Genomic DNA, 14,232 nt, shown 5'->3' with positions numbered 1-14,232 from the left:
TCTGACTTATACTATGCCTAGAATTCTAAGTTCTTTAACGATCAACGACCCACGTGGATTTGCCGCTAAAAGAAACTTTTCCAAAATAGAGCAAGGTCCCTAGCGGTCAACGACCTACATGGATATGACCTGCGTGGATCTGCCGTTAGGAGAGTCTAAACATTATCACTGATGGCCAAAGTCCTAATTGGATCCGCCATCAAGAATCTACAAAATGATATCTTGTCGGTCAATGACCTTAGTGGATCTGCCGGACTAACATAATTAAATATGCTATTTGTAAGCGTCATCCAAACTACCTGTCGGATGTAAATGCTTGCACAGTTGCCATATACCAATAAGCAATAAAGCAAGAAAGGGGAAGGGAAGGAAAACAACGATAAAGAATAAGTAAAGCCAATAACAAAATTGAATAAAAATCAAAATATTTCATTAATAAAAATCATATTAACAAATCCTAGCCGCCAAGGAACGATAAAAGGTGTAACAAGGCTTGCCACAGACAACAAGACCGTGATGGACTACATAGAAAAAGGATCACCTAGGCTACGCGACATCAGAGGCAGGGGCCTCCCCGGTTTCTGCCACTCCGGCAACAGAAGCCTTAACGGCTCCCTCAACGGCACCATTAGCCACCTTAGAAACATCGGCATAGCCGGGAGCTTTGTCCAGTATGATGACATCATTCTGGTAATCCACAACAACGACATTACCGGCGTCTTCTTTGGCAGCCTCCGGGTCTTCCTCAAACTCGATGCGGGGGTCGGCATTCGCACTATTCGCTTCCGTCACCCCAAAGTCTAGCTCTTTGTTCTCCATTGGGAGTTTGAATAACCGCTGACCGTGAGCTTCTTCCACCTTCTCTTGCTCTATACCAGGGAGTGTATGCTTTGCACACCTCATGGCAGCAGACCATCCCCTGTTGTACCAGTTGGCCAGACGGTGCATAAAGTCCATGGACCGGCGGTATTCAGCTATAGCATTTGCCTCCCAAGCCTTAACTCCCCGGAGCTCTTCCTTAAGTTTCTGCAGCTCGGTGTCCGTGTTCTTCAAGTTGAGTGTATTTGCTTTGGCAAGAACATCAGCCGATTACAGATCAGCTCGGGTGTAATAACCCTGTTTTTAAGAGCGTTTATTTAAAAGTTAATTATGTTTCGGAAATTCATATTTTATTTCAGTTGTGAAGTATGAATTTTACAGTGGTATTTGTAACGTGTTTATTAATCTAATTTTATGAAGTTATTATTATTATATCTATTTTGGGTTCTAAGTATAATTTGTTAAATAGTATTTACCCGATTAGGAAACCAAAGTTGGATCCATTTCTTTCCCTTGTCGGTTAATGAAAACCCAAACCCAAAGATATCCAATCTTATTTCTTTTCTCCTTCCCCGTGGAAACGCATTTCACCCAAAACCCTAACCCCCAAAATTGAAAAGCCCGAAACCCCATAAAACCCCAAACCCATCTCTCTGTTTCTCTTTCTTTCGCCTGCTGCTGCATCACCCCTCCTCCTCGCCGGAGTTTCCTGTCTCGCCGGCATCTTAAGCTCACCGGAGTCGTGCGATTCTGCAGCGATTTGCTTCTCTCCCTTCTTCTTCTTCCTATTCGTGCTCTATTTATGGTTGTCCATCGAGCATCTTGTTGCTGCGCTGTCTCGTTGACAAATGGCTCCCGGAATCCAGCCGCTGGCGTCATCTCGTCGTCCTCGTGGCTGCTTCTCCAACCTTCCTCTCGCTCCTCTGTTACGTTGTTGCTGATGTTCTATCGAGTGTTGATGCTTGTTGCTCCGTCGTCGTGGTGTCGATGTTCTGTCTACTGCCACCTTGAGCTGGTTGTATATGCTGCCCTTATTGGTACTAATCCTTGTTCATCTCTTGGTTCTATACTATTTAGAGTTTAGAATTCTGATTAGTGAATTGGGTATGATATTGTGGTTGATTGAATTATACTGTGGTGATAATTGTTACTTGTTGTTGTGTGTTTGCTTTTGTTGTTGTAGTTGTGCGGATTGCTGGTGTGGTTGTGCGTTGGTGTTGAATTGTTATAATGTTGGTTAGAATTGTGGGTATAGGATAGCAAGTTCAGTTTACATAATCTGTAATTAGGAAGGTGAATGATAAACGTACATAGATTATAAGTTGAGAATGCGTCATGGTTCTGTGTTCTAGTTCTATGGTTGTTTTAGAATTGAGGAATTAAGATTATTGTCGTAAAGGATCTCTAGATTAGGTATTGGTTATGGTTTGATTTTCTAGATCAAATTAGTTAAGACTGGTTATTAATTATTGTTACTGTTATGAGGTAAATTATTGGAGGATGATTATGGAGTTTGAATCTCATTTGGAGATGAAGATTAATGAAAGAGGTTGTTTTGTTGGAATTGAAATGCGTTCAGGTAACTTTTATGTTCAGTGAAATCGTTTACTCATGCCCACGTGTTTGGATGCTAGGGCAGAGGGGCTGCCTTCGCCACGGCCTCCCCGATCTTGCTTTCCACCCCGGCACTAGTGCATAATTGACCTAAAGTATCACCCCAAAAGTGTTATTTAAAGGCCTAAAATTGTTGCTTTAGGTCATATGTAACACTTTTGTAAGCGAAACATCTGCCCGTGCTACCTATTCTCTAAGGTAACACTTTCCAATGCTAATGTTTCACTTTCTTAAGTGTTACTCAAAATTCTCTAACGTAACACTTTTTTAATCTAATGTAGCATTTTTACAGTGTTACTAATAATGTTTTATGTAACACTTTTTCCTATATAGTAGCATTTTCTATGTCATCTCTTGACTTATTAAATTGTTAAATATTATGTATCATTTTAAATCAGCATATGTAAACTCTATAGATATTTGGCAACACTTCTTATCAGCTATTTTAGTGTAACACTTCTATTTCACATATCTTATCGTAACATTCTTTAATTTATCGGGCATATATTCAATGATAATAATAGTAAAACTTATAAACATAATAATTGAAGAGGAAATAAAATGATATTATTGATATAAATGAGTAGAAATACTCAACGACCATTGTAAAAAACGAGCCAATGAGTATACTCAATCGAAAACATACTATTGCATCCAAAATATAAATAGTTAATCTGAAAATTAAATCATAAAATCATAATATATATCTCTCTCTCCTTAAATAAACCTAAATCAATCTTAAGGTCATTCTTTCGTTATTCTTCAATTCCATTATCCATGTACGCATGCTTCTCGGTGTATCATGCATGCTTGCTAATCTAATCCGCCATTATTTCCATCATCCTGCAGTAAGGGAAAAAAAAACTTCAAAGTCTTATATGACAACAAATCTAGTCTGTCAAAAAAAAAAATTAGAACTAGTGATATACTTGGTGCACCCATATGTTTAGTTAGAGGCCATTTAAAGCAAAAGGTTTGTCGTAAAGTTATTTTTCTTTTCCATTTCTCCTTCTTAAAGTGGAGCTTAAGTGTTAGTTAAAGCATAGATACTCAAACAGTGAAGAAAGGACCCCTCTTTTCTTTTGATGGGAAAATTCTCATATTCATTAATCAATTATAGGTCCTACAACACAATAGGGGAGATGCTATCTTTGGCCACATTTTGAATGTCATGACCTGCCACCGGATACAAATGACTATATATCATGAAAGTACCTGTTTGATTAGATTATTATCACATTAAGTCCTGAACATGAATTCCCATTCGATCCCCTGCAATCCAAATTTATTCGGATTTTTTCCATCAACTTTTTGGGCTCACAATTGTATTTTAGATCTTGTCTTGCCTCTTTCAGTTGATAAATACCCCAACATAATCACGAAGAAAGAGAAAGGGATGCTAAAACTTGATGAGAATATTGGTTTGATTTTCTAGATCAAATTAGTTAAGACTGGTTATTAATTATTGTTACTGTTATGAGGTAAATTATTGGAGGATGATTATGGAGTTTGAATCTCATTTGGAGATGAAGATTAATGAAAGAGGTTGTTTTGTTGGAATTGAAATGCGTTCAGGTAACTTTTATGTTCAGTGAAATCGTTTACTCATGCCCACGTGTTTGGATGCTAGGGCAGAGGGGCTGCCTTCGCCACGGCCTCCTCGATCTTGCTTTCCACCCCAGCGGCCTCCAATACTGGGGGAATGGACTGGAATATTCTTGCAGGCTTTGGAGGCATGTTGCTAATATGCATGTAGTTCTTGTTGAGGTGAAGAGAATCCCTAATTAGATGTTCCTAGCTTGAAAATCAAATAAGGAGACGTTATCAACATAAAAAAAAAACAGTATATAATGAAACAGGACTGGTATGACCCTTAGAACCCACCATGAGGCTCGATCCGACAAAATCCTAGAGCAGACAAAGCCGCATTCCCCAGTATATAGTATGCATGGGAAGCCAGTTCAGCGGAACCAGAATGAGTTTTGCCCCAACCTTGGGGGCCAGTTTAGAGAAAGCGTCAAAAACTTTGAAGGCCTCACGCTCCCGGCTCGTCATACGCAGGGCCGGAATGTGCTCCATTCGTGGACGTGGCCTCGTCCAATACCGGCGTAGAGGAAAATCCTCCGACGCTCGCACCTAGAAAAAGTGGGGACTCTAGTTCTTCGGTCCGGTAAGTTTGGGGTACATTTTCAGCTTCTCATCTTGGTGTACATTGACATCCACCCACTTTCTCCCAGTTCCCTATCGGGCATCTTCTTACCCTTTCCTTTGGTGGAACCATCTTCTTTATCCAGTGCAGTTTTTGGAAGAGATTAAGGGTTTAGAGAAACTTTTATACCGGATGGTACAGACATAAGCTATTCGGTTACGCTACCCTAAGTTGAGACAAGCAAATGTTCTAGGCTTTAAATATATTTACGATAAAGGGGTCTGGGGGGGAACCTAAGGCCGAAGTCTAACATATGTGCATATATGGCTATATTCCCAACCGGACAGTCTGTAACTCGGCTCCCCTCAGCCGCTAGAACTAATTCATAATCATTCGAGAAGGCAAAGGCTTCGGGGGCTATACGACAGATGTTGTACTTCATGCACGTCTTCCTCCAGTTGGCATCGATTTACACATATGAGGGGATGCCTTTCTCATAAGGCGACATGTATAGATCGTCCTAGGTCTCGTCATCATCCTCCGGGATGACCTCGGGAGGGCCCTCATCCTCATCGGCCTCCAAAGTAGTGGACTCGTGATCTGACATCAGGTCCCGAAGGACACTGTCCACCTCGGCCGAGTCCACCGACGAGACATTATCTTCTTCTAGAATTTCCTTCCCCGCCATTTTACTAAGCACACCCCTATCTAACTGTCTTGCCAGCCTAGGTGATGAAGGCTCACCAGGGAAAGAGGAAGAGGCACTGACTATAGAAGGAAATAATGACGGGAAATGGTGGGGAAGCCCCATCATGGTACTATACAACCCAGAAACCGGCACACCCATGGCTCCCACAAGGGTCATGATGGCAGGAAAGGGGAGACACATGTAGAGCGGCCGATTCGTTCAATGTCACCCTGGATGTGCTACAGTCATGATGAGATTTAGTCTTAAGTTCGATTACGGAGTCTAATATTGGCGTAGTAGCTGTAACTACCGGACTATCAGAACCGGAGGACGCAAAATCGTTATCGGTCATAGAAGGGGGGCTCTTAGTAACATTTTGTGAATAAGAATTGAAAGACATGTTTATAATTTAGAAGTATGAATGATGAAATTTATGGAAAATACTGGGAAGCAAAGGACTGGTGAAACAGATATTTGAACGAGCAGTGAGATCAGCCGGCAGGAAAGTTGGAGGATGGTCTGAGAAATTGCGAAGGGAAGAGGAGTAGTTTAGAGAGAGACATGTTGTTTGAGAGTGCAAGCAAATGAGGGATAATGTGAAAATGAGCAAAGGAGGCTATCCACGCCCTATTTATAGAAAAATTCGCGTTCTGGATTAGGCAACTCTTCGTTTTTTCGTCCTCGATCATGCCACGTGGTATGAAGTACAGAAACAGCTGTGAAATATTTACTCAAAATCTTTGACACAATCTGCGTACAAAGACCAAAATGACGATTGTTATTCCCCCAAATTCCCAAAGGTTATATCCATGATGACTTATCATTGACTAAGCAGGATATGCATGTACTAGTCATACCGGCTTGGGGGCTAATTGTATGGGGTTTGTCTAAATTTCATACCGCACCTAATGAACCGTTAACGACCGTCATGGTCAACTCATGCATATGAAGGTCGTGGACTATGTCATGTCGGCCTTACAGGGATACCTTGATGGTGTTCCTAACTTGGGCCATTCTTAGATGAGCCTGGGTTTGATCCAGTACTCACTCAATGCGCCTATGGGCCTAGAGATAAGTATTGAAGAGGATAGAATTATATCCAGCCAATAGGAGCAGTAACCCATCTTAACAAGGACACTGTCGGCTCCTATAAATACTCCTGATCTAAGTTATAAGGTACGTTCACATATACTAATATACTCTATCTGAGATATATTGGCTATTACTCTTTACCGACTTAGGCATCGGAGATGCGTTACTCTGATCAACCCCTGAGGTTAGTTTACGTACTCTATCTAGCAGGACATCAACCCGGCTTGCTCACTTGAAGGATACCGGTTCACTCCATCAACATTTACTCAATATCGGAATATAATTAAGATTATCTCAATACCCGTTGATCCCAATTCCCAATAAACTCTTGTTCAGTTATTTAAGTTACATTTTCAAAGTACGAGTCATATATGCATTCTATCGTTTTGCTTTGATGAAGTTATCCTATTTATGATACTAAAAGTACATAGAGGCTAGAGCTGACGATTCAGACTTGCAAGTCATGTTTGGGCGGGTTGCCTTAGCTCAACTTGTCTATTTTGTCGGTTTAAGTTAGGTCATGTCTTTTATTTGGATAAAATTTATTTGTGTAATATACCTTTTTGAGTTTGAGTCAGGTTCAAGCCAAGTTCGATTTAAGTCAGATCATTGGTTCAGTCTCATCTCAACCTATTCGCTTACCACTTACCTTGGGTGCTAGATGTCTAGATCATTGGTGAGATTGAAATTTGAAATCTCTAGTTAATTCGGCAGTTGAGGTTATCTTAGGTATGGTCGAGTTTAAATGACTAGTTTTTATAGATGGATTAAGGTCAAGTCATATTCTATTTTAAGTCGGATCATCCTTTGGGAACAGTAAACTTACCATAGTAGTTTGGCCCTTCTCAAAGGAAAGGCCATTTTCGATGTTGAATATGGAATGTACTATCACTTTGATGTTAACAACGTAACGAACCAAGTGCATAGAGTGGGCGAGGAAACAGGCGTTAGTTGGCAGTGGAAATAGAACTTGAACAAAGCCGTAAAAGCAGGAAGATATGATGACAGGTACTATTAGAGGGGAGGATGGGATGGGATGTTGGGATAATAATGATCAACAATTATTAAGCCACCAAACTCTCCTTTGCCCCCCCTCCCCCTTTCTTACTTATTATTCTAAACAAAATGGTGCATTTGAGCTGGAAAAGAAAAAAGAAGAAGAAGCAAAGTTTCTCAAGTGTGAACATCAAGCAACCAAAGTAGTTCCAATCGCACTCACTAGTCACTATGCATATGCCAAAAGTAGAAATTTTGGGCCTCCTTAGGCTGTTTTCATTTTGAATATTAAAGTTATACTACATATAACTTCATATGAAACCTTTGATACTTTATCAGATATTTACTGAGCAGTGGGCACTTATACCTGAACAATGAGAGTTCAACTGACAACCAGACCAGCCATCATATGTGGCATGAGAATGAGGGAATGATTTTGTATAAGTTTCCAAAAATTACTTCTTGCATATGAATTAAGTGTAAGCGAAATAAATTATTACTTTGCCAACTTGAAAGAGAATAATTATTTTTTATCTTTATATAAGAGAAAATACAACTTTATAAATAAAAGTTGCGAAATGTTAATGAGAGTTGATCTCGTGTTAGGGATTGCACGGCTCGACACATAGAACTTGCATCCAAAGTTGACCTGGAATTCGAGCTTTTTCAAGCTTACATTTCAATTATTGAGTTTTTGAAAATTATCTATATTGTATTCATAATTAAGTTTTTACTACTTTTGAGTTTCTCACTACTATTATTGTGAACATTTTTACCAATAATTTCTAATTAGATTTTATAATGCGTAGAATATTGTAGCTAAAACTAATTTCTCAAAACTTCTTGAGTCAAACTTAACTATCAACTCGTGAAGATTTCGGAATCCATATTTCACTAGCCAACTAGGATCATCAACTTCCTCGAGTACAACTGGCATCACTAATAAGATTAGTATATATGTCTTTATATATCTTCTTAATTACGTAGGTTTTCTTTTGGTAAAAGATAATATTTATCTAACAATGAAAGTACAAACCGATACTCAAACAACTCTTAACATTTAGGAAGAGACTGATGATATCGTAAACATTTAGGTGTGTCTTTTATTCTAAAAAAACAAATTTTAGATTGATGAAGGTTGATCGGGTCCAATTATGTATAAGTACAAGGTAATTCAGATTTATTCAATCTCATTTAAATTTATTAATAAATTTAACTCAAATAAGTTCAGGTAAAAAAACGCACTCTTGTACACTTTCTAAGTTTCTAGTCCAACACAAAAGAATAACTCGGCACAAGCTTCTTCCTTATTCTATTTTTTTTTTTTTTTTTGTATAGAAGGGCATATGCTTTTTCTAGTGCTATGACTATGAATTTTGGTATTTTGGATTTTGAGATTCTTATAGCCAATTTCAGTAAAGAAACATTTAGATTGGGGATCCACCAAACATCCTATTCAAGAAAGTAGTTTCTCCCATTAAACATAGTGCCAAACGTTTTTTATTATAAATAATTAACTGCACTATATAGAGATTAGAGACACTAGATAAGAAAAAAAAAATCTAAAAAACAGTAAGCAACTGATAATGATCACATACATAAGCACAACATGAAAAGAAAGGATATTACCAAAATATATTTCTCTATTCAACTTGATAATTTAAAATGTTACCCAACTTACAAAGAAATTAGCAACTGTACAATATCATAATTCTTACAACACAAAGATTTGAAAGAGAAAATAATCATTTACAAGGAAAAAAAACATAAAAAAGAAAACCAAAAATTGTAAAATTAGATTTTGCAAAACCCACACCTTAATTCAAGAAGAAAACCAAAAACAAAGAAATAAATACCCACAAAAAAAGAGAAAAATTATTATATGTAGTAAAATTATATTAAAAAAAAAAAAAAAAAAGAGAATGAAGATCACCTCCTCCAACTTCTACTCCTGGAAAAAGCATCTTTAAATCCACCACCAACCCAAGTTTCTTGAGCAATTTCTGAAGATAAATTATAAAAATCTGCATCATATTTCATCAAAATTCCCAAACTTTCTCTTTTATTTTTCTTAACTTTTTCTTCATCTTTTTCCTTTTTGATCACTTCTTCTGTTTTTTCCTCTTCTTTTGCTTCAATTTCTCTCTCCTCCAGCCAACTCTTTGCAGGTGCAGACCTACACCTCATCAGTAACAGAGCATTAGCCGGTGGCACCGCAGGGGCATTTTCGTCATTTTCAATCTCCTCTTGTAATATTATTTTCTTACTTATTGTAGCACTTGTAATATTTTTCACCTGGTTTTCCTGTAATAGCATGAACCATTTAGAAAAAACTTTACTATTATCATCATCATTAGTATTTTTAGTAATGAAGTTATTTCCATGAACATCGTGACCAATCTGAACCTCATCGACTTCGAACTCATCATCTTCTTCTTCGTCTTCCTCTTCATCATCAGATAGCATATCAGGTTGAGGAAACGCGCCAAAACATCGAAAATCAAACCTTATATTCCTCAAACAAGTAAGAAAATTCATAACATCTTTCTTAAACCCAAAGTTTTCTACCAATTTAGATTTCTTCTTGTTTTTACCACGATTATGAATCTTCTCAATCTCCTCCATTACAGACTGCCAGTTTCTACAAGCAGTAGATGATCTGGGCCTGACTTTGATCTGCCCTGCGCAGGTGACCTTCGGGGACGTAGGCTCGGCTATTTCAGGCCGCATTTGGTTGTTTTTAGCCCATACAAGTGGGCTGTTAGGGCCTGCGGATGCGGCGGAGGCGGGCCGAGTGTTGATCCTTTTTAGGTGGTGGTGGCGTTTGGATGAGTCGGAAGCTCTAGCTGGGCTGCAAATGGGCTTGGGCATGAGAGTAAGATGAGGTCTTGATGGGAAACATACTAAGAGATCTGTTGATGAAGTTGCTCCTCCTAATAGTTTGTTTTCTCTTTGTTTGATCATGTCTTTCACGTATGCTTGATCGTGTTACTATTCTTGATTTATAATTGTCCCTCCTATTTTTATTGAAAGTTGCTATATGTAAGTATGTAGTTTTTTTTTTTTGTGCTAATGAAGTATTGTAAGTGTGAGAGTATTAGTGTGAAGTTATGATCCTTTTTTCTCACCCTATTTTATAATTCTATGTTGTGCTAAGGTTGAACTTAGTGTTTGTGTTAGAAAGGTGGCAAGATAGTCTATCTATTAAAAGGAACGGGTGAGGCCGCGAGGGAATGGTTTGACAGCTAGGAGAGGAAAAACCCCTCCATCCGAAATGTGATATTTGTGTGAATGTCAATTAGTTTAGTTGGTTAAAGTGTTAGGTCATGGTATAGTCAATATTTGAGATCAAATTTTGTTTATATCATTAATATTTATGACTCTTTATGTACACCCAAAAAAAGCGAAATTTGCAAATAGTGTATATAGTCTATATCACTAACATTTATAATGATTTTTCCGAAAATATAGCTTACTAAAACGCTTTTATTATTCTTGAAAATTTTCAAACCAATTGTAAGGTTTTTTTAAAAAAATTCTTCTATCGCTAACAATTTGTATTTCCAAATAACTTATGGCTGCTTTTTTTTGTTGTTGTAACAAGACTTAACTGAAACTCAACCTTCTAACTCAATATACAATTTATAGATCAAGGAACTTTAAGTAAGAAGAATTATTAATTTGTTTTTCAACTAATGGAGTAAAACTACTTACAAATTATTTTACAAATTATTAATTAACCAAATTAGTAGGCAATTGTGGTTCAACAAATAAATAGATAATAGTTTCTTAAAAAAGGTATTTGAAACTATATGCTATGGATTTTAATCTCAAAATAAAATTTATCTTTTACTTGATTTATATACACATATAAAACGATGATAGAGGGTACTATTGTTGAATTCCATTGATGCCCTCATATGAGTGTCCCACATTGGAGAAAGAGAAGAGACTAAATCACTTTATAAGCTTTGGAGTTACTCCTCCTATCACCAATTGGTTTTAGGATGGAACCTCCTTGGGCTTATAAGTGGGCTAAACTCTTCTCCTCCTTATTGGGTTACCCAGACTCATTTCATATAATCTAAAAATTCATAACTATCAAGGCAAACAAGAAGTTATTATTCAAAAACATTGACAATACAACATATCTGGTACATGTCACTCCCCCTCTTTCAATGATCCTAGTTTCATGTCAGCCAGCCATTTTGATGGTATTGCGAATAATCGTTTGTTGAATTCTAATGAATTGCAGGAAAGGAAGAAAGCACAACTAGACCTATGGGCTTGGCTCAAGCGTCAGAATTCATATTGGGCTCAAAATCCCCGTGCCAAGTGAATCAAGTGGCTTATTTTAAAAACATCTTTAAGGAGAATCACTCAACTACTCCTTCCTCATGACCTTCTTCACCCATGTTGAGATCAATGATGCAGTGGCAGATTTATTAAAAGTGCTTGGGAGGTGATAAAAGGAGATATCTATAGTATGGTAGAGGAATTTTGGCCATCCTCTCGTCTGCCCCGAGGGTGCAATGGTGCCTTCATTGCACTCATCCCAAAAGTCGAAAATCCTAAGAGCTTCAAAGACTTCAGACCAATAAGCATGGTAGGATGCTTATATAAAATAGTGGCTAAGTTATTGGCTTGACGACTTCAAAAGGCGATAAACCATCTTATCAGTCCATTCCAAACTTCATTCATCAAGGCTGCCAAATACTTGACGGGGTCTTAATTGCGGGTGAACTTATTGACTCTTGTAAACGGATGAACAAGCAAGCAGTGATTTTGGAGCTCGATTTCCACAAGGCCTTTGATTGCATCTCGTGGAGCTTTTTGGATTGGGTTCTTCTTCAAATGGGCTTCCCCTCTACATGGCGAGATCGGATCAAAACTTATGTGATGTTTGCCTCAGCCTCGGTTCTCATCACTGGATCTCCCACTCCCCCCTTCAAGCTTCAAAGGGGTTTGAGACAAGGTGGCCCTTTCTCCCCCTTTTTATTTGATCTTGCGGTTGAGCCATTAAATCTTTCCATTCAAAGAGCCACGACTTTGCATTTGTGGGAAGGGATTGAAATTTCAAGAGGGGGGTACAAATCTTACTCATTTACAATATGCAGCTGACATTGTTATTTTTCCCCAAAAATATTGAATATCTTATGAACATCAAAAAATGTTGATCTCATTTCATATGGCTTCGGGGTTGTAAGTCAATTTTCATAAAAGTTCCATCCTTGGTTTGAATGTGGATCCTCTAGGGCTTCGATTTGTAGCAGATTCTTTGCAATGTAAAGTTTATGACTTCCCTTTCACTTACCTCGGTTTGCCTATTGGAGGGTGCTAATCTACAGTGCTCCATAGAATGTGCACCACGCTAGCTTCTTGGAAGGTGAAGTTATTGTCTATTAGAGGTAGAGTTACGCTTATAAAAGCTTCACTCTCCAATCTACCCCTTTACTATATGTCTTTGTTTCCTATTCCTAAGGGCATCAATGACGCAATTTGCAAGATACAAAGTCATTTTTTGTGGTGTGGTGACTTTGAGAGGAAGGTTTTCCCTTGGGTCTCTTGGAATTTGATTTAACTCCATAAAAAGCTTGGGGGCTTGGAGTAGGTAATCTTCTACACCGTAACATCTCACTTCTTTTCAAATGGTGGTGGCGATTCCTCACGGAACCAAACACCTTCTGGCGCAAGGTAATTCATGACAAATATGGCTACAATGCTCCCTTCTCTTTGAATGATATTGTGACACCATATAAAGAGGGTCCCATGGAAGAATATATGCTCATAATGTAAAATCTTTTGCCTTGTCTTATGTGAGAAAAAGGGTGGGTGATGGCTCCTCCAACCTTTTTTGGCATGATTTATGGACCAGGAACTCTCCCCCTCGATGCGATTTTCCCCCGTCTTTTCCTGCTATCAACAAACCCGAACTCCTCCATCTTTTCGATGGGTTTTTGGAATGGCTATGACTGGGCTTGGAGCCTCGAGTGGAAGCATAGCTTGCGTACTCGAGATAATTGGAGTTTTCCCACCTTCTCTCCCTTCTTACTCAAGTCTCACTTGATGCTCATTCTCATGAAAACTTTGTTCGGACGCCAACTAAGGCCGGGGAGTTCTCAGTCAAGTCTTTATGCTTCGAACTTGACAAAACCTCTCCCCACATCCCTAATGTCTGCATTAAAAGCGTGTGGAAGGGTCTGGTCCCTTTTCGGATTGAAGTTTTTGTGTGGCTTTCTCTTATGGGCAAACTCAATACAAGATCAAAGCTCACAAGGCTGGGTCTATTGCCTCCCAATGAGGCCTTATGTATATTCTGCAACTGTCAGCTCGATTTGAAAATTCATCTCTTTCTCCATTGTGATTTCGCTCGTCAATTATGGTCATGGTGGCTTTCACAATGGGACTTGCATTGGTGTATGCCTTTGTCTTTGCGTGACTGCTTCTACCAATGGGAATATAGGGGTGCTTCTCCTTTCTTTAAAAAGGTATGGATGACCTCTTTTTTCATAATACTTTGGACCATTTGGAAGGAGTGTAATAATAATTCATCTTGCTCCCTCCAACAACTCAATGATCTAATCTTACTAATGTTATGTTGGTGGATAAAAAGGGCGGGGAGATTGGTTTCCTTATTCTTCAGATGAGGTTATTCGACATCCCTTGTGCCTAAAAGCACCTCAAAGTCGTGCATGCAGACTTATCAAAAGGCTCCTTATCTCACTCGTGCTTGGAGCCCTCCTTCATTCTCGTGTATTAAGTGGAATGTTGATGCTAGCTTTGACCCCATTTGCTTACTGCCATTGGAAGGGTGCTTAGAAATGATATGGGGGTGTTCTTAGGTCTCTTCTCTAGCCCTATTCCTTAACTTATC

At 38.5% G+C, this 14,232-nt stretch overlaps 1 protein-coding gene across 1 annotated transcript; it reads right to left on the bottom strand.

Annotated features, from left to right (window-relative positions):
- Positions 1–8,983: 8,983 nt before the first annotated feature.
- On the bottom strand, positions 8,984–10,612 carry LOC104892577 (uncharacterized). The gene has a single exon (XM_010678546.4). It carries the CDS (start codon positions 10,320–10,322, stop codon positions 9,288–9,290), a length of 1,035 nt encoding a protein of 344 aa, XP_010676848.2. The 5' UTR covers positions 10,323–10,612; the 3' UTR covers positions 8,984–9,287.
- Between the last annotated feature and the right edge of the window lie 3,620 nt (positions 10,613–14,232).

Source organism: Beta vulgaris, chromosome 1 (assembly GCF_026745355.1).
Source record: "Beta vulgaris subsp. vulgaris cultivar EL10 chromosome 1, EL10.2, whole genome shotgun sequence".
Taxonomy (NCBI): Eukaryota; Viridiplantae; Streptophyta; class Magnoliopsida; order Caryophyllales; family Amaranthaceae; genus Beta; species Beta vulgaris.
Note: the sequence above shows the minus strand (reverse complement) of the source record. Positions and strands in the feature narration are given on the sequence as shown.

Bases quoted from the DNA above. Each gene is read 5' to 3' on its own strand.
- LOC104892577 (XM_010678546.4), bottom strand. From the start codon at position 10,322: ATGATCAAACAAAGAGAAAACAAACTATTAGGAGGAGCAACTTCATCA.